The 25,638-nt window shown below is 42.8% G+C and overlaps 1 protein-coding gene across 5 annotated transcripts; it reads left to right on the plus strand.

Annotated features, from left to right (window-relative positions):
* Positions 1 to 609: 609 nt before the first annotated feature.
* LOC123998653 lies at positions 610 to 24,935 on the plus strand. Of its 5 annotated transcripts, none has more exons than XM_046303722.1 (14): positions 616 to 872; positions 10,285 to 10,354; positions 10,931 to 11,002; positions 11,305 to 11,352; positions 11,562 to 11,693; positions 11,917 to 12,046; positions 14,513 to 14,530; positions 15,204 to 15,239; positions 21,316 to 21,366; positions 21,492 to 21,584; positions 21,766 to 21,789; positions 23,845 to 23,963; positions 24,171 to 24,230; positions 24,352 to 24,935. In XM_046303722.1, exons 1-14 carry the CDS (start codon positions 724 to 726, stop codon positions 24,379 to 24,381), a joined length of 1,032 nt encoding a protein of 343 aa, XP_046159678.1. In that variant the 5' UTR covers positions 616 to 723; the 3' UTR covers positions 24,382 to 24,935. The 5 variants fall into 5 exon arrangements, with proteins under 5 accessions (XP_046159681.1, XP_046159682.1, XP_046159678.1 ...); XM_046303723.1 differs by having other exon boundaries at positions 623 to 872; positions 10,934 to 11,002; XM_046303724.1 differs by having other exon boundaries at positions 625 to 872; positions 23,845 to 23,954.
* The last annotated feature ends 703 nt before the right edge of the window (positions 24,936 to 25,638 follow it).

Genomic DNA, 25,638 nt, shown 5'->3' on the forward strand with positions numbered 1-25,638 from the left:
AGGTGCTGGTTCTGGCAGTAGCAATGGTGTATCCAAAAACACTGCAGGCACATGTAGACAATAAAAGAGATATATGGATCAACATGTTGCCATTCTGCCTATAAACAACAATGCAACAAATGAATTGTGTGTGTGTGTCATTCCTTGAGCATGCATGAGCTACCATGGACACAGCTGCTCCAACCTAAAATGATTTCGAAGTGATTTGGGTAGATGCTGTGATATCAAAGAGCACCCATGCAGCTCCACTCCAAATCTTTCTCTACTATGTGAAGATCTTTAACTTCTGTCACCAGAGAAGTTGCTCCCCAGACAGATGACATAATCCATAGTCGATAGGGATTTTTTTATTTTTAAATTAGGTTATAACAATGGAATACAAAATACATGAGCGTATTTGTACTGCAAATGAATCATTTCCATTCAGACATTCATATTTAATCATAATTCCGTGTGGTTTTTTATTACATTATGCACCCCTGCGGAAACTGTTACTAACGCAATCGACGCCTCCATGTGTAGGCTTTGAGTGTCCGCAGTGTAAAGGGTATAAATCTTGTTTTCCGGCTCTGAATTACAGCCACCAATGTAATTTAAAACAGCCATTTTTAGATTATAATGTCCACTAGTTGATTTATATGCGGGGAGGTTCGACATGTCTACGTAAATTTATAACGCTGGATTAGATCTCCAATAACATCATATTCCTTCCGCGAGATGTGAATGTATCCTCAATGTATCCTTTTGTTTCACATTAAGGGAGAAGAGGAGGGCGGGGGTGGCAGTTTAAACTACAAAAGCGCTGTAGTCTACAAAAGTGAAAGTAATGTCAAAAGGCACGCTTGCACAACGTCCAGAGCAGACACTAAAAGGTAAGGTGTTGCTGATATTCGATCTTTTTCTGTTTTCCCATGCCAATGTCTTTGTAATTGCTATAGGCTTGTTAATAATAACATTTCTACACATAACCTCTATGTAATAGTTTTTATACCACGGGTAGGCATTTGGGGAACTAGATTCAGACGCAGGTCGGTTTTTGTTTGAGTGAATGGTCGGGGGGCTGGAGCGTAATTATCGTTTATAGGTAGTTCTACACTGCAAACTGACCATCTAGGCGCCAAAAGGAATTGTATTTGAAAAGAACAAAAATTCCATACATTGATTACATTGAGATACGACCGCGTCTATTTTTATTTGTGGGAATACTTGAACAGATTTTTTTTTTTGGGGGGGGGTAAATTCCCATGTATGGAATGATGTGAAAATGTTGCTTTAGATAGCCAATGTACCCACTCTGGGATTGGCACATGCACTCTAGCCAACACCTAGCAGATACATCCAACAATCCAACTGTGACAATGTGGGAGGAAAGAGAGAGAGAGGGATCCAATCAATCAGAATTAACCAAATTAAAACAGTCAAAACAAAACTACATTGCTTATTGGGAAGTACAAACACAAAGCAAAATGCATTGCTATCTGGCCCTAAATCATAGTGGCTAAATATTTGACCATGGTTACTGATCAAAACCTTGGAAAAACCTTGATAAAGTACAGGCTCAGTGAGCACAGCTTTGCCATTGAGAAGGGTAGACACAGGAAAACCTGTCTCCCTGTACAGCACATATGTCAGAGTCAAGGCCCGCGGGCCACATCCGGCCCGCAAGAAGGTTTTTTACGGCCCCTGGGATGATCTTGATTTATTATTAGAACCGGCCCGCAGACCGCAGCAAGCCGGCAGCCCGCAGATCTTTTACACGCACCAATACTACATTTCCCACAATGCAACGGTGACGCACCGAGCAGTAGGCTGCTTCATTTCAATATTTATTGGCACAGCAGTTGTCAGCATCACAGTAAAATTAACTTTCAGATACCCATCAAAAATGGCAAAACGGAAGGTGGACACTGAGAACCGGGGGTTTCAAACAAGGTGGGAGTCGGAGTATTTGTTCACGGAGGTAGCTGGAAAACCTGTGTGTCTTCTGTGTGGAGAAAGTGTGGCGGTACTGAAAGAGTATAATCTGAGACGACATTATGAAACGAAACACGCGGACAAAAACAAGAATATGGACATGGAACAAAGGCTACAAAAGGCAGAGGAATTAAAACGAGGCCTCAAATCTCGACAGGCTCTGTTCAAAAAAGCCAAATCACAAGGCCAGGCTGCTGTCAAGGCCAGTTTTATTTTGGCAGAAGAGATCGCTAAATCAGCCCGGCCATTTACGGAGGGGGATTTCATCAAAAACTGCATGATTAAAGTTTGTGACGAAGTTTGCCCAGAAAAAAGGCAACTCTTTTTAAATGTGAGTCTGAGCAGAAACACCATTGCCGAGAGAGTAGACCAGTTGTCCATCAATCTAAAAGAGCAGCTTGTGAAAAAGGGAAAAGATTTCATTGCATATTCCTTGGCTGTGGATGAGAGCACCGACATTTCTGACATTGCCCAGTTGTCAATTTTCATCCGCGGAGTGGACTCTAGCCTAAGCGTGACAGAGGAGTTTTTGGCTTTACGTCCTATGCATGGCACAACTACGGGGCATGATTTGTATGAAGAGGTGTCAAGATGTGTAAATGAGATGGAGCTGCCTTGGGAAAAACTCGTGGGTTTGACAACCGACGGAGCACCTGCGATGTGTGGACACAGGAGCGGACTGGTGGGGAAGATACGGGAAAAGATGCAAGAGGAAAACGCGACAGGTGAGCTGACAGCTTATCATTGTATCATACACCAGGAAGCGTTGTGCGGTAAAGCCTTGAAAATGGAGCATGTAATGAGCATCATCACGCGCACAGTTAACTTTATCAGAGCCAAAGGTTTGAATCACCGCCAGTTCAAGGCATTTCTGACGGAGTTAGAAACGGAGCATGGTGATTTGCCTTATCACACAGAGGTGCGATGGCTAAGCCAGGGAAAGGTGTTTCAAAGATGTTTCGAGCTTCGTGAGGAGATTTGTCTGTTCTTCGACAGCAAAGGGAAAGACACAACACAACTCTGAGACGAAATGTTTCTGTGTGAAATGGCTTTTCTGTGTGACATTACGAGTCATCTGAATGCAATGAACTTGCAGCTGCAGGGTCGGGATCGTGTCATCTCTGATATGTACAGTACAGTGAAGGCATTTAAAACCAAACTGACTCTGTGGGAGACGCAGATGCGGAAAGAAAATTTGAGCCACTTTCCCAGCTGCCAGACCATGAAAGAGAAGCTCTCTACCAGTGCGTTCCCGAGCGCACAGTTGGCTGATAAAATAGGTATGCTTGCCGCTGACTTTCGACGCCGATTTGCTGACTTTGAAGCACAAAAAAGCAGGTTGGAACTGCTCGGTAACCCATTTGCTGTTGACGTGGAAAGCTCACCACCAAACCTCCAAATGGAGTTGATTGACCTCCAATGCAATGATGCACTGAGGGCAAAATATGCGGCAGTGGGTGCTGCGGAGTTCGCCCGTTTCCTCCCCGACACAATGCCCCAGCTGCGCATCCAGGCTGCTCAAACGTTGTCTATGTTTGGCAGCACATACCTGTGTGAACAACTGTTTTCTTTGATGAACTTGAACAAAACATCACACAGAAGTCGACTTACTGCTGAACACCTCCACTCAATTCTGAGGATTTCCTCAGCTCAGAGCCTTACCCCGAACATTGATGAACTTGTGGAAAAGATGGGACACCACCAAGTATCACCCTCAACCTCAAACAAGTGAACATTACTGTGCAATCACATATTTAGAGTTTTTACTCAGTTCAAGTTTAAAAGTTAAAGTTTAATATTTGTTTTCACTGCATGTTACTTCTCCTTAAACAAAGTGTTGTTTTTGATTAATAGATTTTTGCACTTTATTTTATTGTATTTCAATCCAATTATATTTTAAAAATATTTCAGTTGAGTGGATGATAGAAAATTGCTATTATTGTTTTTTTCTTTGAAGTAAATTTAGCCCACTTTTGCTAAAATAGAAAATATAGGCTACTGATGGTGCCTTGAATACCGGTTTCTTTCATTTAATGTTCATGTTATGGGGATTTTTATATAAAGGAAATTTGTCTTTTGTGTCTGTTGAAAATTAAAGATTACTGACAGAGCCATAAGAAAATATTGCTTTATTTATCTGATCATATTGGAATATATTTGTTAGGTTTTCAGTAGGTTCAATTAGTTTCACTAGACTATATGCGTCATTTAAAAAATTTTCAATGAACATTCGAACAGTCCGGCCCTCGGCTTGTAGCTAAATTTTTTATTTGGCCCTCCGTCCATTTGACTTTGACACCCCTGCCCTAGACCCACTCCAATTTGCTTACCGCCCAAATAGGTCCACAGACGATGCAATCTCAACCACACTGCACACTGCCCTAACCCACCTGGACAAGAGGAATACCTATGTGAGAATGCTGTTCATCGACTACAGCTCGGCATTCAACACCATAGTACCCTCCAAGCTCGTCATCAAGCTCGAGACCCTGGGTCTCGACCCCGCCCTGTGCAACTGGGTACTGGACTTCCTGACGGGCCGCCCCCAGGTGGTGAGGGTAGGCAACAACATCTCCTCCCCGCTGATCCTCAACACGGGGGCCCCACAAGGGTGCGTTCTGAGCCCTCTCCTGTACTCCCTGTTCACCCACGACTGCGTGGCCACGCACGCTCCAACTCAATCATCAAGTTTGCGGACGACACAACAGTGGTAGGCTTGATTACCAACAACGACGAGACGGCCTACAGGGAGGAGGTGAGGGCCCTCGGAGTGTGGTGGTGTCAGGAAAATAACCTCACACTCAACGTCAACAAAACTAAGGAGATGATTGTGGACTTCAGGAAACAGCAGAGGGAACACCCCCTATCCACATCGATGGAACAGTAGTGGAGAGGGTAGCTAGTTTTAAGTTCCTCGGCATACACATCACAGACAAACTGAATTGGTCCACTCACACTGACAGCGTCGTGAAGAAGGCGCAGCAGCGCCTATTCAACCTCAGGAGGCTGAAGAAATTCGGCTTGTCACCAAAAGCACTCACAAACTTCTACAGATGCACAATCGAGAGCATCCTGGCGGGCTGTATCACCGCCTGGTACGGCAACTGCTCCGCCCTCAACCGTAAGGCTCTCCAGAGGGTAGTGAGGACTGCACAACGCATCACCGGGGGCAAACTACCTGCCCTCCAGGACACCTACACCACCCGTTGTTACAGGAAGGCCATAAAGATCATCAAGGACATCAACCACCCGAACCACTGCCTGTTCACCCCGCTATCATCCAGAAGGCGAGGTCAGTACAGGTGGATCAAAGCTGGGACCGAGAGACTGAAAAACAGCTTCTATCTCAAGGCCATCAGACTGTTAAACAGCCACCACTAACACTGAGTGGCTGCTGCCAACACACTGTCATTGACACTGACCCAACTCCAGCCATTTTAATAATGGGAATTGATGGGAAATGATGTAAATATATCACTAGCCACTTTAAACAATGCTACCTTATGCTAAATGACTTAAATGTAAATGTAATGTAATAATGTTACTTACCCTACATTATTCATCTCATATGCATATGTATATACTGTACTCTACATCATCGACTGCATCCTTATGTAACACATGTATCACTAGCCACTTTAACTATGCCACTTTGTTTACTTTGTCTACACACTCATCTCATATGTATATACTGTACTCGATACCATCTACTGTATGCTGCTCTGTACCATCACTCATTCATATATCCTTATGTACATGTTCCTTATCCCCTTACACTGTGTATAAGACAGTAGTTTTGGAATTGTTAGTTAGATTACTTGTTGGTTATCACTGCATTGTCGGAACTAGAAGCACAAGCATTTCGCTACACTCGCATTAACATCTGCTAACCATGTGTATGTGACAAATAAAATTTGATTTGATTTGATTTGATCTGATGTATTCGTTTCAGTCTCTGAATTGTTTCATCAAACTTTTCGCCACCAGTTCCTGATATCGGTGCATAAAAACAAGTCTCCTGAAGTAGCCCAGTGTGGATGTGGGCTAGTTTTCCCTGAGAAAATAGAAAAGAAGCTTACTTATGTAACCATGGTTATGTAAGCTCCAATAGGGATCACTCCAATAGGGTATCCTTCCACGCACAGGATACATTCCGAGTAAGAAGGGTATCCTTCCATGCACAGGATACATTCCCGAGTAAGAAGGGTATCCTTCCACGCACAGGATACATTCCAGAGTAAGAAGGGTATCCTTCCACGCACAGGATACATTCCCGAGTAAGAAGGGTATCCTTCCACGCACAGGATACATTCCGAGTAAGAAGGGTATCCTTCCACGCACAGGATACATTCCGAGTAAGAAGGGTATCCTTCCACGCACAGGATACATTCCGAGTAAGAAGGGTATCCTTCCACGCACAGGATACATTCCGAGTAAGAAGGGTATCCTTCCACGCACAGGATACATTCCGAGTAAGAAGGGTATCCTTCCATGCACAGGATACATTCCGAGTAAGAATTTCAGATTAGTCCCTTGTGCCAGGTAGTGCTGCGCCTGACCCTAGCTGCCACTTTAGCCTTTTGTGGCTTGGTAGCAGTGGCACAGGTTTCCTGGGTAGGCATTTGCCTGTAAATAAACATGCAAGTATAAAATAACATCCAGCCCTTTTCTACTCACATTTTGTCATATGAAAACAACCTAAACACATGACTTGAAAACCAAAAATTCGGCAACATGCCAAAGTGAACCTCACTCGTCCCTAGCCTGGAAATCCAGAAGGATTTCAGCTCGGTTTCATGTTTGTTTCACTAGTCCAACAATGGTGAAACACGGAGGGATTCTGTCTGGGTTGAGGCTACCTTCCCGCTACCTGCACACGCTTGTAGATTTGAACAGATCAGCTGAAGTAATACGGTGCAAGTTCCTCCCAGTCCATCAAAAGGCAACGAGGTCGTTCACTGGCCATGGGGTCGACGTAATTATCAGTACTGCAGGCCAACATAACGTCAGAACTTGGGGGCTGTAGTGGCTAGAGGTGTCAGATTACATTCCTCGTGCGATTCTAAAACACACGGCCACATAGAGAAATAAAAAACCTGTGCCAAGTAAATTGAATGTGCACAAACTGTCAATGTGTGTTTTTAAATGTACCAGTTCTACATTCTTTCGGTTTCTCTTCCAATATCTCCTCTATTTCACTGGCTTCTGTGATTTAAACATTTTCACATTGCTATGCTGATTTCTGAATGGCGGGGTGAGGGTTTGAATAATTTAACAGTCATATTTGACAACCTGCAGTTGTTTTTACTAAGTGTAATGCATCTGCGATGTACCGGATGTCCGTTTTATTCTTTGGAGCTGAAATGACTTCCATTTCAGAGAGGGTGCGAACCAATCCTTTATTGCGTTATTTGGGAGCCACCACACTGTTTGGTCTTCGATCCAGTACTCTGGATTAACACGTACTTCCTTCTCATTTGCCATCCACACTGCTCTGGCCCACGTCCTCTGAGATTAAAACCTGGGGAAATAGACATTGTTAGACAATATACTATAAGCCATAATTGCAAACCAAACTACTTCAATAGATCTGGTCTTACTTGGCAAAGCTGTACAACAGGGGGGGATCACTTTGCAGCCTACGTTAAGGCAGACACAGCCTTGCTGATGAGGTCCCCAGGAGAAATATGAATTATTTAGTGGATATTTGAGCTACTTGCGATGTGGAAGTCTTTTTGGAGGCACGTGGGGGAAAATGAAGAAGTTGTCGGTTTGAGTATGGTGAATGACATCACAGGCCAGGTTTCCATCGTCTCTTATTTCTTAGACAAAAGGCACGTTTGTCCACGACAGAGGAAGCAACCACCTCACGTGCTAAACTATACTGTATATACGATTGGATGTTCTTGGCGGTACGTTTCGCTTGGCTTTCTTAAGACAGTCACAGCGTAGGCTTTTGCTGGCACGTTTAAGCCACTGAAGCTGGTTCTCAAACTCAATTAAGCTCATCGAGTGTGTAGTTGTGAAATACAACATCTGCCAAGTGAGTGAGAACATGTACATTGTATACTGTAAGTGTATCAGCAGCTGTTTGGCATAATCCAGGGAACCACTGAGCACAGACGTCAGTTCAACGTCTAGGTTGGATTCACATTTGGCTGAGTTGTCAACTAATGTGAATTCAAGGTGACATCAACAAAACAAATGTCACCATGTCATTGGATTTAGGGTAAAAGTTGGGCCCAAAAAAAAGACAAAATGCACCGTACGTTGATTAATTTTTGCAAGTCTAATTAGTTTTCTATGTTGATTCAACCCCCTAGGTGACACAGGTCCATTTTAACGACCTTTGGAACTTGGTGACCTTTTTCAGGGCCTTTCTTTTCTCTGATGCCTTGACCCTTTCCCATGAGCTTAAGGACGTTGCCTTTAAAAGGTGCGTAGTTGAAAAGCATAATGGGATTTAATCCTGGACTTAGACCAGCCCACACTCAGTCAACAAACGCTTATGGCAAAGTATCACAATGGCTGTTGTTTACAGGCTACAGACTTGGGTAGAGCATGCGTGTTGCAACGGTCACCAAAGCTGTTCCCCTGAGTGACGACTAAGACTAAGTGTAAAATATTATATTTAGCAACCAATGGATCTCTTAGTTTAAATACAGATACATTACTTTCCCCTCTCTTGAGTAAAACAGGTCATAACATTAGTCAATTGATCTTACAAGGAATAGTGCCTTGTGACAGTGATGTACAGTATATGATCCTGAGTTTGGTCTTCAAGACAACTTTGTCATACAAAGTGGTGTAAAGTACTTTAAGTAAAAATACTTGAAAGTACTACTTATGTAATTTTTGGGAGTATTTGTACTTTACTTTACTATTTATGTTTTTGATAACTTTTACTACATTCCTAAAGAAAATATTGTACTTTCAAAGTACTCATTACATTTTGAATGCTTTGCAGGATGGGAAAAAGGTCTAATTTACACACTTATCAAGAGAACATGTGGTCATCTCTACTGCCTCTGGCCTGGTGGACTCACTAAAGACAAATGTATATTTTGTAAATACTCTCTGAGTGTTGGAGTGTGTCCCTGGCTATCCGGACATTTTAAAACAAGAACAATGGTGCCATCTTCTTTGCTTAATTACATGTCATTTGCAAATTACATTTACTTTTGATACTTAACTATATTTAAAACCAAATACTTTTAGACTTTTAATCTAGTAGTATTTTACTGGCTGACTTTCACTTTTACTTGAGTAACGTTCTATACATTTATTGTCGTGGAATATTTCGGATTCAAAGGAGAGAGACTTTTAGATTTCTTCAAAACAATCCAACTTTATTATCGATTAAGAATTGCAATCACAGCGCTGAACAGCGACCACCCATCGGTAATTGTTGAGAGCCCAATGAGCAGATTTGGGTTACTGCTCTTTATAGCAAAGTGCATCCTCTTGAATATTCATGACAAATAACAGATGTGTAGAATTATACACAGGTACATTGTGATATCAAGCAACAGACAGTAAGATTTACATTGCACCAGGTTCCTGTCTCTCAATAACCTTATTGTTTATACAGACATACTAATGTAACATAGTCCAGTGTTCATCTGCGATGTGGGAGAAATAAACTGCAGGGAGGGGTACTTGGCCTTGGCAAACAGGCCAGCATTTCACACAGACACTATTCAGTCTAGGTGTTATCACCAAGGCATCGGAAATCAATTGCCAGCGTTAAGCATCAGAGGCTCCTCTCAGATGAACAGCCAGACTGTGAAAGTACTAATACACGAATACATTCTAATATAAAGTCATGTGAACAACATAATGTTGTAATTTCCACCATATGATCTATAATTTCACTCAAGTATGACTTATTGTGTACTTGTTCCACCACTGGTCATAACTTTATGTTATGTTCAGCTGGTAGGATATTAACTGCTTGGTTACACATTAAAAGTTAGATAAATACATTCCTACTGTTATGCCACCAGTAAACCGATCCTACCTCCTGAAATATCTACAGTATTTGATAATGACCAATACAACATATGAAATGTGCTTAACAGCATAGACAATCACACTGATGACACACACAAAGGCTGGAAGTGACGCTTGAAAAACATTCTGTCCCTCAAATGGCGGTCAGGCAAAGAATAGTCTGTCAGGAATGTTTCTGTCATGATAAAGCAGTACTAACTGAAAGTTGAGGAGATTTTGCAGGGAGAATTGTTGAAGGAAGAATATTTATTTACTCTCGCTGTCCCCCCCCTCCCACCCCCATCTCTTTCTGCCCAGGGGGAATCCTAATGGTTACCAAGGCAACATGACAAGTGACTTGGCATGGATCATCAGAGCTTGTCTCTTTGTGAGTTCCAGACTCTATATTGCCTCATCATTTCTCACTGACACTATTCAAGCCGTCACAGCACTGACAGGCACACCTGCAGCTGGAGATACCAGTACCCATCTGGGTTTCGCTCACTTTATCATATAAAACAGTGGGCCGTGAATCTTTGATACCCTGAATTGACTGGAAAAGGTTTAACCGCAGCCCTGAAACACACACAGCTCCTACTACTTACGTGCACGTTGTTTAGCTACATATGAATGAAACCAAGTTTGAATTCTATCTGATGTGGTTGTAGTGAAATTGCATATAATTCAATTAGGTATTGACTATTATTGCATGATTATTTAACCATGCACATTGCACTCTTCGGGCTTCTACACCTGCATTGCTTGCTGTTTGGGGTTTTAGGCTGGGTTTCTGTACAGCACTTTGAGATATCAGCTGATGTACGAAGGGCTATATAAATTGATTTGATTTTGATTTGATTTGATATTAACAGATACATAGTGTACTCGACTGATTCCCTCCTTTCCTTTCCTCTCCTCTGCGTTGATCCTCTACTCTCTCTCTCCTCGCCTCTCCTCTCCTCAGCAGGTGTGCCTGTGGAGAGCCTGTCTGTGTAAAGCGAATGACTGCATGCATAACGAACTTCTGACAGAAATGGTAAATGATAGTCACTAGTTACTCATCACAATTCTTCTAACCTTTTGGTGCATTTTCATACTTAAAAAAAAAATAAAGAAAGAAATTAACCTTTATTTAACTAGGCAAGTCAGTTAAAGAACAAATTCTTATTTTCAATGACGGCCTAGGAACAGTGGGTTAACTGCCTTGTTCAGAGGCAGAACGAGAGATTTGTACCGATCTTGCGCTTACTAGTCCAACTCTCTAACCACTAGGCTACACTGCCAACCCATAATATGATGTTGAACCTTTAAGTAACTGGTTGCCTTTTTCCCTTCAAGGTAGAACGTCTGCCAAAGGGCTATTTGTTCAGAGTGAACAAAAGTGAGGTATGGGTTTTCCATTCCATTTCTGTACATTCTATCTGTAAAGCCTGACTCCTAACTTGAAATCTGCAAGTGTAAATTGAACTTGGATCCATTGACATACATGCAAAATGTTATGAAACGGTCAATGTTATGCAAGCTTATCTCAAGCTATGTTTTGGCCGTAAAGGATTAGAAACTTAATTGCTGTCATTTCCACATGTTTACTACAGGAAAGATTTGTTGCAAAAGCCCTTAGCAGGTTCTATGGGGAGAACTGTAAGAAGGACTTTGAATGCAAAGATTACACTGAAGACAAAACAAATTCTGCTGTATGTTACTTACTGACCTGTCTGCATGGGAAGGTAGGTCTATGCCTCTGTGTGTGTGTGTGTGTGTGTGTGTGTGTGTGTGTGTGTGTGTGTGTGTGTGTGTGTGTGTGTGTGTGTGTGTGTGTGTGTGTGTGTGTGTGTGTGTGTGCGTGTGTGCGTGTGTGCGTGTGCGCACATGCATGTGCATTGGTTCTACTGTGTGTGTGTGTCTTTCTCCAGTACTGGGCCTCTTCTTCTTCCTCCCCCTCTATAACAGGAACCTGAGTGTGTCTCCGATGTCACATACAGTCTAGCTGACGTGGAGTTGGTCAGTTTGAAAGGCTTCAAGTGTCTGGTTGAAGATGCATTCAATCAGAAATATAATTTGTCACAAGAACAAGAGGACGGTATGTTTAAAATACCTTTGGTTCCATGACCTCCAGTGCATAAAATCATAATACTACATGAAGTACATCGATAATAGTGCCTTCGGAAAGTATTCAAACCCCTAGATTTTTTTCCACATTTTCTTACGTTAGAGCTTTTTTCTAAAATGGATTAAATCCTCAGAAATCTACACACAATAGCCCACAATGACCAAGGGAAAACAGGTTTTGATTTTCTTTTGCAAATGTCTAATTAAAAAAAAAGAGAAATACCTTATTTACATCAGTGGTCAGATCCTTTGCTATGAGATTCGACATTGCTTCTACAACTTGATTGGAATCAACCTGTGGTAAATTCAATTGATTCGATATGATTTGGAAAGGCACCTGTCAATATAAGGTCCCACAGTTGACAGTGCATGTCAGAGCAAAAACCAAGCTATGAGGTTGAAGGAATTGTCCGTAGAGCTCCGAGACAGGATTGGGGAAGGGTACCAAAACATTTCTGCAGCATTGAAGGTCCCCAAGAACACAGTGGCCTCCATCATTCTTAAATGGAAGAAGTTTGGAACCACCAAGACTCTTCCTAGAGCTGGCTGCCTGGCCAAACTGAGTAATCGGGGGAGAAGGGCCTTGGTCAGCGAGGTGACCAAGAACCCAATGGAACCCAAAGACTCTCAGACCATGAGAAACAAGATTCTCTGGTCTGATGAAACCAAGATTGAAATATTTGGCATGAATGCCAAGCCTCACATCTGGAGGAAACCTGGCATCATCCATACGCTGAAACATGGTGGTGGCAGCATCATGCTGTGGGGATGTTCTTCAGCGGCAGGGACTGGGACACTAGTCAGGATTGAGGCAAAGATTAACAGAGCAATGTACAGCGAGATCCTTGATGAAAACCTGCTCCAGAGCGCTCAGGACCTCAGACTGGGCGAAGGTTCACCTTCCAACAGGACAACGACCCTAAGCACACAGCCAAGACAATGCAGGAGTAGCTTCAGGACAAGTCTTTGAATGTCCTAGAGTGGCCCAGCCAGAGCCCGGACTTGGACCCGATCGAACATCTCTGGAAAGACTTGAAGTTAGCTGTGCAGCGACGCTCCCCATCCAACCTGACAGAGCTTTAGAGGATCTGCAGAGAAGAATGGGAGAAACTCTCCAAATACAGGTGTGCCAAGCTTGTATCGTCATACACAAGAAGACTCAGTGGTCATCGCTGCCCAATATGCATCTGAGTAAAGGGTCTAAATACTTATTTATATGTTTATACATATATAAATTAGCAAACATTTCTAAAAACATGTTTTTGCTTTGTCGTCATGGGGTATTGTGTGTAGATTGATGAGGGGGAAAAAACAATTTAATACATTTAACATTTAACATTTAAGTCATTTAGCAGACGCTCTTATCCAGAGCGACTTACAAATTGGTGCATTCACCTTATGACATCCAGTGGAACAGCCACTTTACAATAGTGCATCTAAATATTTTAAGGGGGGTGAGAAGGATTACTTTATCCTATCCTAGGTATTCCTTAAAGAGGTGGGGTTTCAGGTGTCTCCGGAAGGTGGTGATTGACTCCGCTGTCCTGGCGTCGTGAGGGAGTTTGTTCCACTATTGGGGAGCCAGAGCAGCGAACAGTTTTGACTGGGCTGAGCGGGAACTGTACTTCCTCAGTGGTAGGGAGGCGAGCAGGCCAGAGGTGGATGAACGCAGTGCCCTTATTTGGGTGTAGGGCCTGATCAGAGCCTGGAGGTACTGAGGTGCCGTTCCCCTCACAGCTCCGTAGGCAAGCACCATGGTCTTGTAGCGGATGCGAGCTTCAACTGGAAGCCAGTGGAGAGAGCGGAGGAGCGGGGTGACGTGAGAGAACTTGGGAAGGTTGAACACTAGACGGGCTGCGGCGTTCTGGATGAGTTGTAGGGGTTTAATGGCACAGGCAGGGAGCCCAGCCAACAGCGAGTTGCAGTAATCCAGACGGGAGATGACAAGTGCCTGGATTAGGACCTGCGCCGCTTCCTGTGTGAGGTAGGGTCGTACTCTGCGGATGTTGTAGAGCATGAACCTACAGGAACGGGCCACCGCCTTGATGTTAGTTGAGAACGACAGGGTGTTGTCCAGGATCACGCCAAGGTTCTTAGCGCTCTGGGAGGAGGACACAATGGAGTTGTCAACCGTGATGGCGAGATCATGGAACGGGCAGTCCTTCCCCGGGAGGAAGAGCAGCTCCGTCTTGCCGAAGTTCAGCTTGAGGTGGTGATCCGTCATCCACACTGATATGTCTGCCAGACATGCAGAGATGCGATTCGCCACCTTGTCATCAGAAGGGGGAAAGGAGAAGATAATACATGTTAGAATAATGCTGTAACATAACACAATGTGGAAAACGTCAAGGGGTCTGAATACTTTCCGAAGGCGCTGTATGTTGTATATTATCAACGCATCTCCCTTCTTACTATATGCCCTGTGTTTTGTTTACAGAATGTGCTGATGTTTTCGGTAAGTGTGTGTGTGTGTGTGTGTGTGTGTGTGTGTGTGTGTGTGTGTGTGTGTGTGTGTGTGTGTGTGTGTGTGTGTGTGTGTGTGTGTGTGTGTGTGTGTGTGAAATATTCTTATTAAAAAGAGGGATGTTTTTACCTTTCCTTCTCTGTGCGAGTGCTTGTGTCCATGCGTACGTATGTGTGTGTGTGCATGCGTGTGTGTGTGCATGCGCGTGTGTGTGTGAAATATTCTTATTAAAAAGAGGGATGTTTTTACCTTTCCTTCTCTGTGTGATGCAGATAGATGGCCAAAAGCAACTACACCGGTTAAGTGTGTGTGCAAGTGCTTGTGTCCATGCGTACGTATGCATGCGTGTGTGTGTGTGTGTATGTGTGTGTGTCTGTGTGTGTGTATATGCGAATGCTTGTGTCCATGCGTACGTATGTGTGTGTGTGTCTGTGTGTGTGTGTGTGTATGTGCGAATGCTTGTGTCCATGCGTACGTGTGTGTGTGTGTGTGTGTGTGTGTGTGTGTGTGTGTGTGTGTGTGTGTGTGTGTGTGTGTGTGTGTGTGTGTGTGTGTGTGTGTGTGTGTGTGTGTGTGTGTGTGCCTTCTGTACATACATGTGGGAAATATGCTTATTTACAATAACTAGTTGTTTTAACCCATTGTTCTCTCTTTTCCTCTCTAGTTGATGCAGTGAGATGCCAAAAAGCAACTACACTTGGTAAGTGTGTGTGTGTGGTAACACTTCATTTGGATTGTCCATCTATAGATGCTCTACAGACGATCAATAACAACTAACCCTAGATGCAAACCGTACTCTAACAAGCAGTTGCTTATCAACCATCAGTGCAGAACGATTTTTTTTCCTTATTCTTCTTCGTTTTTTGGTACTTTTTACCCCCAATTTTGTGATATCCAATACAGTCTTGTGACATTGCTGAAACTCCCATACGGACTCAGGAGAGGCGAAGGTCGAGAGCCATGCGTCTCTCCGAAACACGAACCTACCAAGCCACTTGACACACTGGTCGCTTAACCCGGAAGCCAGCCAGTCGCTTAACCCGGAAGCCGTTGCCTACGCTGTCTGATAAATATCACAATTTGAATAGTTCTTTAAAATTAATAAGGCAGGCTTTTATGATTGCTGAATACCAACTATCAACCACTTAGATCATGTATTTTCAGGTAGAGATACCTCGCAAAGCAACTGCTTTCTATCCCTCTCAGGGGCCAAACATTATCAAAGGACTGTATATTGTTAACCATCATGACATCCTCAGACTGTCACCTCTCTCTCTCTCTCTCTCTCTCTCTCTCTCTCTCTCTCTCTCTCTCTCTCTCTCTCTTCTCTTTCTCTTTCTTTCTCTTTCTCATTCAATTCAATTCAAGGGCTTTTCTGGCATGGGAAACATGTGTTAACATTGCCAAAGCAAGTGAGGTAGATAATATATAAAGTGAAAGACAATCAAAATTAACAGTAAACATTACACATACAGAAGTTTCAAAACAATAAAGACATTACAAATTTCATATTATATATATACAGTGTTTTAACAATGTACAAATGGTTAAAGGACACAGGATAAAATAAATATGGGTTGTATTTACAATGGTGTTTGTTCTTCACTGGTTGCCCTTTTCTCGTGGCAACAGGTCACAAATCTTGCTGCTGTGACGGCACACTGTGGAATTTCACCCAGTAGATATGGAAGTTTTCCGAATTCTTTGTTGCACTGTGTAATCTGAGGGAAATATGTCTCTCTAATATGGTCATACATTGGGCAGGAGGTTAGGAAGTGCAGCTCAGATTCCACCTCATTTTGTGGGCAGTGAGCACATAGCCTGTCTTCTCTTGAGAGCCATGTCTGCCTACGGCGACCTTTCTCAATAGCAAGGCTATGCTCACTGAGTCTGTACATTTTACCATGTGTCTTATAAGATGACAATGTATGTATTTCCAATTTCTTTGAAGTCTGAGTTCCTGCTCTTTAGGCCAAAGGCAGATGACCTCAGACCTTGTATATTCCAGGATGAGATGGTAAAATCTTTGTGTTCCATAGTGTCTAGTGTTGTTGTTGTGTGGTTTAGGCCTGGACCATCACAGTAGCTGTGAGCAGAGCATGTTGAGCATCTGATACATACCTCTAAGGTCACATGATGGGGCTTGCGTGGGTGTAATAGTGGGGGTTGGGCCTGTTGCTCTGAATACTGCCTGGGCATATGTCCTGCTGTCATGTTGAGGTCCGTGTCGCAGGAGAGGGGGGGCATCGTGTGGGCAGAAGGGTTATAGGTCTGATATGGGGGGGGGGCCTATATAGGATGTTGTCTTAGCTGGTTGGGGTATGGCTGGTGATGCTGTGGTCTGGGTGTAGGTCCTCTTGGCGTGGGTTATCTTGGTGCAGGTCCTTCAGGAGGGGGTCTTGCAGATCTGGGAGGGTGTCTCACTGGTCTCAGCGGGGTGTCCATTGCTCTGTTCTCTCTGTCTGCCTGCTCTCTATGTCTCTCTCTCTCTGTCTCGCTTTCTCGCTCTCTCTCTGGTTAGTTACACTATTCTCTTGGCTGGGCTGGGAATTCTTCACTGCTTCCATGGCCAGAGGGCCTGCCACTATGTGTGTGTACTGTCATTGTGTGTGTGTATGGAATCTGTGGACATTGGGGTGTGTGTGACGACCAGGGGCCAAACATTATCAAAGGACTGTATTGTTAACCATCATGACATCCTCATATTGTCCCCTCTCTCTCTCTGCATGGGAAACATATGTTAACATTGCCAAAGCAGGTGAAGTATACAAAATATACAAAAGTGAAATAAAACCTTAAGAATGAACAGTAAACATTACACACAGAAGTTCCAAAAGAATAAAGACATTACAAATGTCATATTATGTATATATACTATCGTTGTAACGATGTGCAAATGGTTGAAGTACAAAAGGGGGAAAAATAAGCATAAATATGGGTTGTATTTACAATGATGTTTGTTCTTCACTGGTTGACCTTTTCTTGTGGCAATAGGTCACACATCTTGCTGCTGTGACGGCAAACTGGTATTTCACCCAGTAGATTTGGGAGTTTATCAACATCGGGTTTCAAATTTTTTGTGGACCTGTGTAATCTGAGGGAAATATGTGTCCCTATTATGGTCCTACATTAGGCAGGAGGTTAGGAAGTGCAGCTCAGTTACCATCTCAATTTGTTGCGCAGTTTGCAAATAGCCTGTCTACTCTTGAGAGCCAGGTCTACCTACAGCGGCCTTTCTCAATAGCAAGGCTATGCTCACTGAGTCTCTCTCTCTTTTGTGCACTGTATGCATGCTCTCTCTGTCTGCCTGCTACTCTCTCTCTCTCTCTCTCTCTCTCTCTCTCTCTCTCTCTCTCTCTCTCTCTCTCTCCTATCATGCCATCCTCATCCTGTCACATACATCTCTCTCTCTCTCCTATCATGCCATCCTCATCCTGTCACATACATCTCTCTCTCTCTGGTTAGTTACAGTATTCTCTTGGCTGGGCTGGGAATTCTTCACTGCTTCCATGGCCAGAAGGCCCGCCACTATGTGTGTGTACTGTCATTGTGTGTGTGTATGGAATCTGTGGACATTGGGGTGTGTGTGACGACCAGGGGCCACACATTATCAAAGGACTGTATTGTTAACCATCATGACATCCTCATATTGTCCCCTCTCTCTCTCTGCATGTGAAACATGTGTTAACATTGCCAAAGCAAGTAAAGTAGATAATTTACAAAAGTGAAATAAACAATAAAAATGAACAGTGAACATTACACACAGAAGTTCCAAAATAATTTGTATTTATTTATTTTATTTCACCTTTATTTAACCAGGTAGGCAAGTTGAGAACAAGTTCTCATTTACAATTGCGACCTGGCCAAGATAAAGCAAAGCAGACACAGAGTTACACATGGAGTAAAACAAACATACAGTCAATAATACAGTATAAACAAGTCTATATACAATGTGAGCAAATGAAGTAGAAGGGAGGTAAAGGCAAAAAAGGCCATGGTGGCAAAGTAAATACAATATAGTAAGTAAAACACTGGAATGGTAGTTTTGCAATGGAAGACTGTGCAAAGTATAAATAAAAATAATGGGGCGCAAAGGAGCAAAATAAATAAATAAATTTAAATACAGTTGGGAAAGAGGTAGTTGTTTGGGCTAAATTATAGGTGGGCTATGTACAGTTGCAGTAATCTGTGAGCTGCTCTGACAGTTGGTGCTTAAAGCTAGTGAGGGAGATAAGTGTTTCCAGTTTCAGAGATTTTTGTAGTTCGTTCCAGTCATTGGCAGCAGAGAACTGGAAGTAGAGGCGTCCAAAGAAAGAATTGGTTTTGGGGGTGACTAGAGAGATATACCTGCTGGAGCGTGTGCTACAGGTGGGAGATGCTATGGTGACCAGCGAACTGAGATAAGGGGGACTTTACCTAGTAGGGTCTTGTAGATGACATTGAGCCAGTGGGTTTGGCGACGAGTATGAAGCGAGGGCCATCCATCGAGAGCGTACAGGTCGCAATGGTGGGTAGTATATGGGGCTTTGGTGACAAAACGGATTGCACTGTGATATACTGCATTCAATTTGTTGAGTAGGGTATTGGAGGCTATTTTGTAAATGACATCGCCAAAGTCGAGGATTGGTAGGATGGTCAGTTTTACAAGGGTATGTTTGGCAGCATGAGTGAAGGATGCTTTGTTGCGAAATAGGAAGCCAATTCTAGATTTAACTTTGGATTGGAGATGTTTGATATGGGTCTGGAAGGAGAGTTTACAGTCTAACCAGACACCTAAGTATTTGTAGTTGTCCACATATTCTAAGTCAGAGCCGTCCAGAGTAGTGATGTTGGACAGGCGGGTAGGTGCAGGTAGCGATCGGTTGAAGAGCATGCATTTAGTTTTACTTGTATTTAAGAGCAATTGGAGGCCACGGAAGGAGAGTTGTATGGCATTGAAGCTTGCCTGGAGGGTTGTTAACACAGTGTCCAAAGAAGGGCCGGAAGTATACAGAATGGTGTCGTCTGCGTAGAGGTGGATCAGAGACTCACCAGCAGCAAGAGCGACCTCATTGATGTATACAGAGAAGAGAGTCGGTCCAAGAATTGAACCCTGTGGCATCCCCATAGAGACTGCCAGAGGTCCGGACAGCAGACCCAGCAGAATAAAGACAGCAGAATAAAGACATTACTGTCATATTATGTATATATCCAGCGTTGTAACGATGTGCAAATGGTTGAAGTACAAAAGGGGGAAAAATAAGCATAAATATGGGTTGTATTTACAATGATGTTTGTTCTTCACTGGTTGACCTTTTCTTGTGGCAATAGGTCACACATCTTGCTGATGTGATGGCAAACTGTGGTATATCACCCAGTAGATTTGGGAGTTTATCAACATCGGGTTTCGAATTCTTTGTGGACCTGTGTAATCTGAGGGAAATATGTGTCTCTATTATGGTCCTACATTAGGCAGGAGGTTAGGAAGTGCAGCTCAGTTACCACATTTTGTTGGGCAGTTTGCAAATAGCCTGTCTTCTCTTGAGAGCCAGGTCTGCCTAAAGCGGCCTTTCTCAATAGCAAGGCTATGCTCACTGTGTCTCTCTGTCTGCCTGCTATCTCTTTCTTTCTCTGTCTGTCTGCTCTCTTTCTGTCTGTCTGTCTTCCTGCTGTCTCTCTCGCTCTCTCTCTCTCTTAGCTCTCTCTCTGTCTCGCTCTCTCTGGTTAGTTACAGTATTCTCTTGGCTGGGCTGGGAATTCTTCACTGTTTTCATGGCGAGGGCCCGCCACTATGTGTGTGTTCTGTCATTGTGTGTGTGTATGGAAGCAATGGGTGGGTGTGTGTGACATCCAGGGGCCAAACATTATCAAAGAACTGTAATGTTAACCATCATGCCATCCTCATCCTGTCACATACATCGCTCTCTCTCTCTGGTTAGTTACAGTATTCTCTTGGCTGGGCTGGGAATTCTTCACTGCTTCTGTGGCCAGAGGGCCCGCCACTGTGTGTGTGTGTGTGTGTGTGTGTGTGTGTGTGTGTGTGTGTGTGTGTGTGTGTGTGTGTGTGTGTGTGTGTGTGTGTGTGTGTGTGTGTGTGTGTGTGTGTGTGTGTGTGTGTGTGTGTGTGTGTGTGTGTGTGTGTGTGTGTGTGTGTGTGTGTGTGTGTGTGGAAGCAATGGGTATGGAATCTGAGGACATTGGGGTGTGTGTGTGCGTGTGTGTGGAGGTCAATTGTTTGATATTTCCTGCTAAGTCTGATCTCATTCTCCAAGGGAATAACTTCACTAAACCAGAATATAAACGCAACATGCCAAGTGTTGGTCCCATGTTTCATGAGCTGAAATAAAATGTGCAGTTTTGTCGTACAACACAATGCCAAAGATGTCTCAAGTTTTGAGGGAGCGTGCAGTTGGCCTGCTGACTCCACCAGAGCTTTTGCCAGAGAATTGAATGTCCATTTCTCTACCATAAGTCGCTTCCAATGTCGTTTCAGAGAATTTGACAGTATGTCCAACCGGCTTCACAACCGCAGACACGTGTATGGCATCGTGTGGGGTTATGGTATAGGCAGGCATAAGCTATGGACAATGAACACATTTGCATTTTTATCGATGGCAATTAGAATGCATAGACATACCAAGACGACCAGTTGTGCAATCTATAGATCAGGGCTTAACAAATTTATTTCAATTGGCTGATTTCCTCGTTTGAACTCTAACTCATTAAACTCAATTAAAATTGTTGCATGCGTTTGTTTTTATTTCAATATACAAACCTTTTTCTGTACATCTTTTTAGATACAAAAACTCCAACAATATATACAACCACGTTACTCAACATAAATTACAGTAAGCATCTCTCTCTATTTTGTCATACAATGATGTACCTTTTTAAAATAAAAAATCTGAATTAATAATGTTGATAAATTAATTCTTTAGATGAAAGTCAATCTTTTTTCGGACATTTGTTTTAGAAACATCGTCGATCCCGCCCAAAACGTCATCATCATCAACAACACCATCACCATCATCATTAACATCGTCAACAATATCAAACAGCAACATGGGTAGTACACTTTGCAACGTTTGCTTAATCCTTTAATGATTAATTAAGCTCAGTTAGTATGAAGAATGTCTGACCTTGTGCCAGCCAAGTTAAAACCTCCGCTTACTACTTCTCAGATTTTGAATCCAAATGAATAATGTGGTGCATTATGACATGATATTATCGCTTTCCTTTCTTTCTAGAGTCACAAGAGCAGCAATTACAAAGTAAGTGTTTTAGCCTTGTTTATAGATACGTTACATTACCAAAAGTATGTGGACACCCCCCCCCCCCTGCTGCTATGGAACATTGCTGCGGGGACATGCTTCCAGTCAGCCACATACTTTTGTATATATATATAGTGTAGATCTAATGAGAGATACTGTAGATAGGTACCGAGATACAGTAGATAGATACTGTAGATAGATACTAAGATACTATAGATATATACTAAGGTACTATAGATAGATACTGTTGATAGATACTAAGATTCTGCAGATAGATACTTAGATACTAAGATTCTGTAGATATATACTAAGATACTATAGATAGATACTAAGATACTATGGATAGATACTAAGATACTATAGATAGATACTATAGATAGATACTAAGATACTGTAGATAGATACTGAGCTACTATAGATAGATACTAAAATACTATAGATATATACTAAGGTACTATAGATAGATACTGTTGATAGATACTAAGATTCTGCAGATAGATACTTAGATACTAAGATTCTGTAGATATATACTAAGATACTATAGATAGATACTAAGATACTATGGATAGATACTAAGATACTATAGATAGATACTATAGATAGATACTAAGATACTGTAGATAGATACTGAGCTACTATAGATAGATACTAAGATACTATAGATAGCTACTAAGATACTATAGATAGATACTGTCAATATATACAAATATACAATATATAGATACTAAGATACTGTAGATAGATACTAAGATACTGTAGATAGACAATGTAGATATATACTAAGATACTATAGATAGATACTGTAGATAGAAACTAAGATACTGTAGATGGATAATGTAGATGGATACTACGATACTATAGATAGATACTGTAGATATATACTAAGATATTATAGATAGATACTGTAGATGGATACCAAGATACTGTAGATAGATACTATAGGTAGATACTGTAGATACTATAGATATATACTGTAGATATATACTAAGATACTATAGATAGATACTAAGATACTGTAGATAGATACTAAGATACTGGAGATAGATATTGTAGATACAGTGCCTTGCGAAAGTATTCGGCCCCCTTGAACTTTGCGACCTTTTGCCACATTTCAGGCTTCAAACATAAAGATATAAAACTGTATTTTTTTGTGAAGAATCAACAACAAGTGGGACACAATCATGAAGTGGAACGACATTTATTGGATATTTCAAACTTTTTTAACAAATCAAAAACTGAAAAATTGGGTGTGCAAAATGTTGTTGCCAGGTTTCCTCCAGATGTGGCGCATTCAGGCCAAAGATTTCAATCATAGTTTCATCAAACCAGAGAATCTTGTTCCTCATGGTCTGAGAGTTTTTAGGTGCCTTTTGGCAAACTCCAAGCAGGCTGTCGTGTGCCATTAGCTGAGGAGTGGCTTCCATCTGGCCACTGCCATATAGGCCTGATTGGTGGAGTACTGCAGAGATGATTGTCCATCTGGAAGGTTCTCCCATCTCCACAGAGGAACCCTGGAGCTCTGTCAGAGTGACCATCGGGTTCTTGGTCACCTCGCTGACCAAGGCCCTTCTCCCCCGATTGCTCATTTTGGCCAAGCAGCCAGCTCTAGGAAGAGTCTTGGTGGTTCCAAACTTCTTCCGTTTAAGAATGATGGAGGCAACTGTGTTATTGGGCACCTTTAATGATGCAGAAATGTCTTGGTACCCTTCCCCAGATCTGTGCCTCGACACAATCCTGTTTCGGAGCTCTATGGGCAATTTCTTTGACCTCATGGCTGGGTTTTTGCTCTGACATGCACTGTCAACTGTGGGACCTTATATAGACAGGTGTGTTCCCTTCCAAATGATGTCCAATCAATTGAATTTTCCGCAGGTGGACTCCAATCAAGTTGTATAAACATCTTAAGGATGATCAATGGAAACAGGATGCACCGGAGCTCAAATACGAGTCTCATAGCAAAGGGTCTGAATACTTTCCAAATGCACTGTACATACTAAAATATTATAATTAGATAGATACTGTATACTCCTCTCTCTCCTCTGTGTTCTCTCCTAGGGAAGGTCATATCAGTCAGTACATTGTTAGCTATCTCTCTGATAGCTAATATCCTCCTTTTGGGTGTTGTCATCTTGCGGACCCGGGGGAGACGCCAGCATGAGGGCGTGGTGAGTGTGGTGAGTGTGGTGTGTGTGTGTGTGTGTGTGTGTGTGTGTGTGTGTGTGTGTGTGTGTGTGTGTGTGTGTGTGTGTGTGTGTGTGTGTGTGTGTGTGTGTGTGTGTGTGTGTGTGTGTGTGTGTGTGTGTGTGTGTGTGTGTGTGTGTGTGTGTGTGTGCGTGCGTGCGTGTGTTTTCTGTGGCTAAAGTGCTTCTTGTATTTTTCAGTCTCTTGCCATGCCTGAACTGACAGTATTTAACGGAGTAGAGGTAAATCATCTGATGCAGGTAATGTTCTCAGAATGCTACGGATCGATGACTTAGAGCACACTTCAATCGAATCCAAGAGCGTTTGGATTTGCATGTAGTCAACAAAGTCTCTCTCTGTCTCTCTGTCACTCTCTCTCAGAACGACAACGGAGATGCTCTGCAGCACTGACCCCGTTCAGTGGAATAATCCAGCTCTCTTCCATTTGCCCCTCGCTTTCAATGGACAAATATATATCCTGAGCCAAAGAAAAGGAGCCAACAGTCCTGCCTCTCTCGCTCTCTCTCACACACACGCTTCACACTTCCAGGGCTGAGGCCACAACTCTTCTTCTCCTGCCACTGGGATTCTGGAGTTACTGTTGCAGACATTAATAAAATCTCCCCTCCGTGTGTTTTAATAAGGAGAATGGGAGAACTAATAAATGTCCGTCTGTCAAGAGTCTCTAAAGAACAAGACATGGATTAAGGGAACACGGTGGTCTTGAATGTCACCCCTGCCTTCAGCTGTCCGTTCAGCCCAAAGATAATATGTTGATGTGAATGGGAAGAAAACAGTGAGATGAACAACAAGATGAACCCTTTAGGGACATGTGTTTTGTATGTGAGATTCTTCAAAGTAGACACCCTTTGCCTTGATGACAGCTGTGTACAGTCTTGGCATTCTCTCAACCAGCTCCATGAGGAATGCTTTTCCAACAGTCTTGAAGGAGATCTCACATATGCTGAGCACTTGTTGGCTGATTTTCCTTCACTCTGAGGTCCAAGTCATCCCAAACCATCTCAATTGGGTTGAGATTGGTGATTGTGGAGGCCAGGTCATCTGATGCAATACACCATCACTCTCCTTGGTCAATATCCCTTACCCCACCTGGAGGTGTGTTGGGTCATTGTCCTGTTGAAAAACAAATGATAGTCCCACTAAGAGCAAACCAGATTGGATGGTGTATCGCTGCAGAATGCTGTGGTAGCCATGCTGGTTAAACGGTGCCTTGAATTTTAAATAAATCGCAGGCAGTGTCACCAGCAAAGCACCATCACACCACCTCCTCCATGCTTCACGGTGGGAATCACACATGCGGAGATCATCCGTTCACCTACTCTGCGTCTCACAAAGACACGGCGGTTGGAACCAAAAATGTCAAATTTGGACTCATCAGACCAAAGGACCGATTACCACCAGTCTATTGTCCATTGTTCGTGTTTCTTGGCACAAGCAAGTCTCTTCTTATTATTGGTGTCCTTTAGTAGGTGTTTCTTTGCAGCAATTCGACCATGAAGGCCTGATTTACGCAGTCTACTCTGAATAGTTGATGTTGAGATGTGTCTGTTACTTGAACTCTGTGAAGCATTTTTTTGTGGGCTGCAATCTGAGGTGCAGTTAACTCTAACTTATCCTCTGCAGCAGAGGTAACTCTGGGTCTTCCTT

This window comes from Oncorhynchus gorbuscha, linkage group LG16, assembly GCF_021184085.1.
Source record: "Oncorhynchus gorbuscha isolate QuinsamMale2020 ecotype Even-year linkage group LG16, OgorEven_v1.0, whole genome shotgun sequence".
In the NCBI taxonomy this organism is placed as follows: domain Eukaryota; kingdom Metazoa; phylum Chordata; class Actinopteri; order Salmoniformes; family Salmonidae; genus Oncorhynchus; species Oncorhynchus gorbuscha.

Excerpts from the sequence above, each read along its gene's own strand:
- LOC123998653 (XM_046303722.1), top strand. The coding sequence starts at position 724 with ATGTATCCTCAATGTATCCTTTTGTTTCACATTAAGGGAGAAGAGGAG. Across the intron at positions 11,003-11,304 it reads ACGAACTTCTGACAGAAATG|GTAGAACGTCTGCCAAAGGG; the intron begins GTAAATGATAGT and ends TTTCCCTTCAAG. Across the intron at positions 21,585-21,765 it reads AATATCAAACAGCAACATGG|AGTCACAAGAGCAGCAATTA; the intron begins GTAGTACACTTT and ends CTTTCTTTCTAG.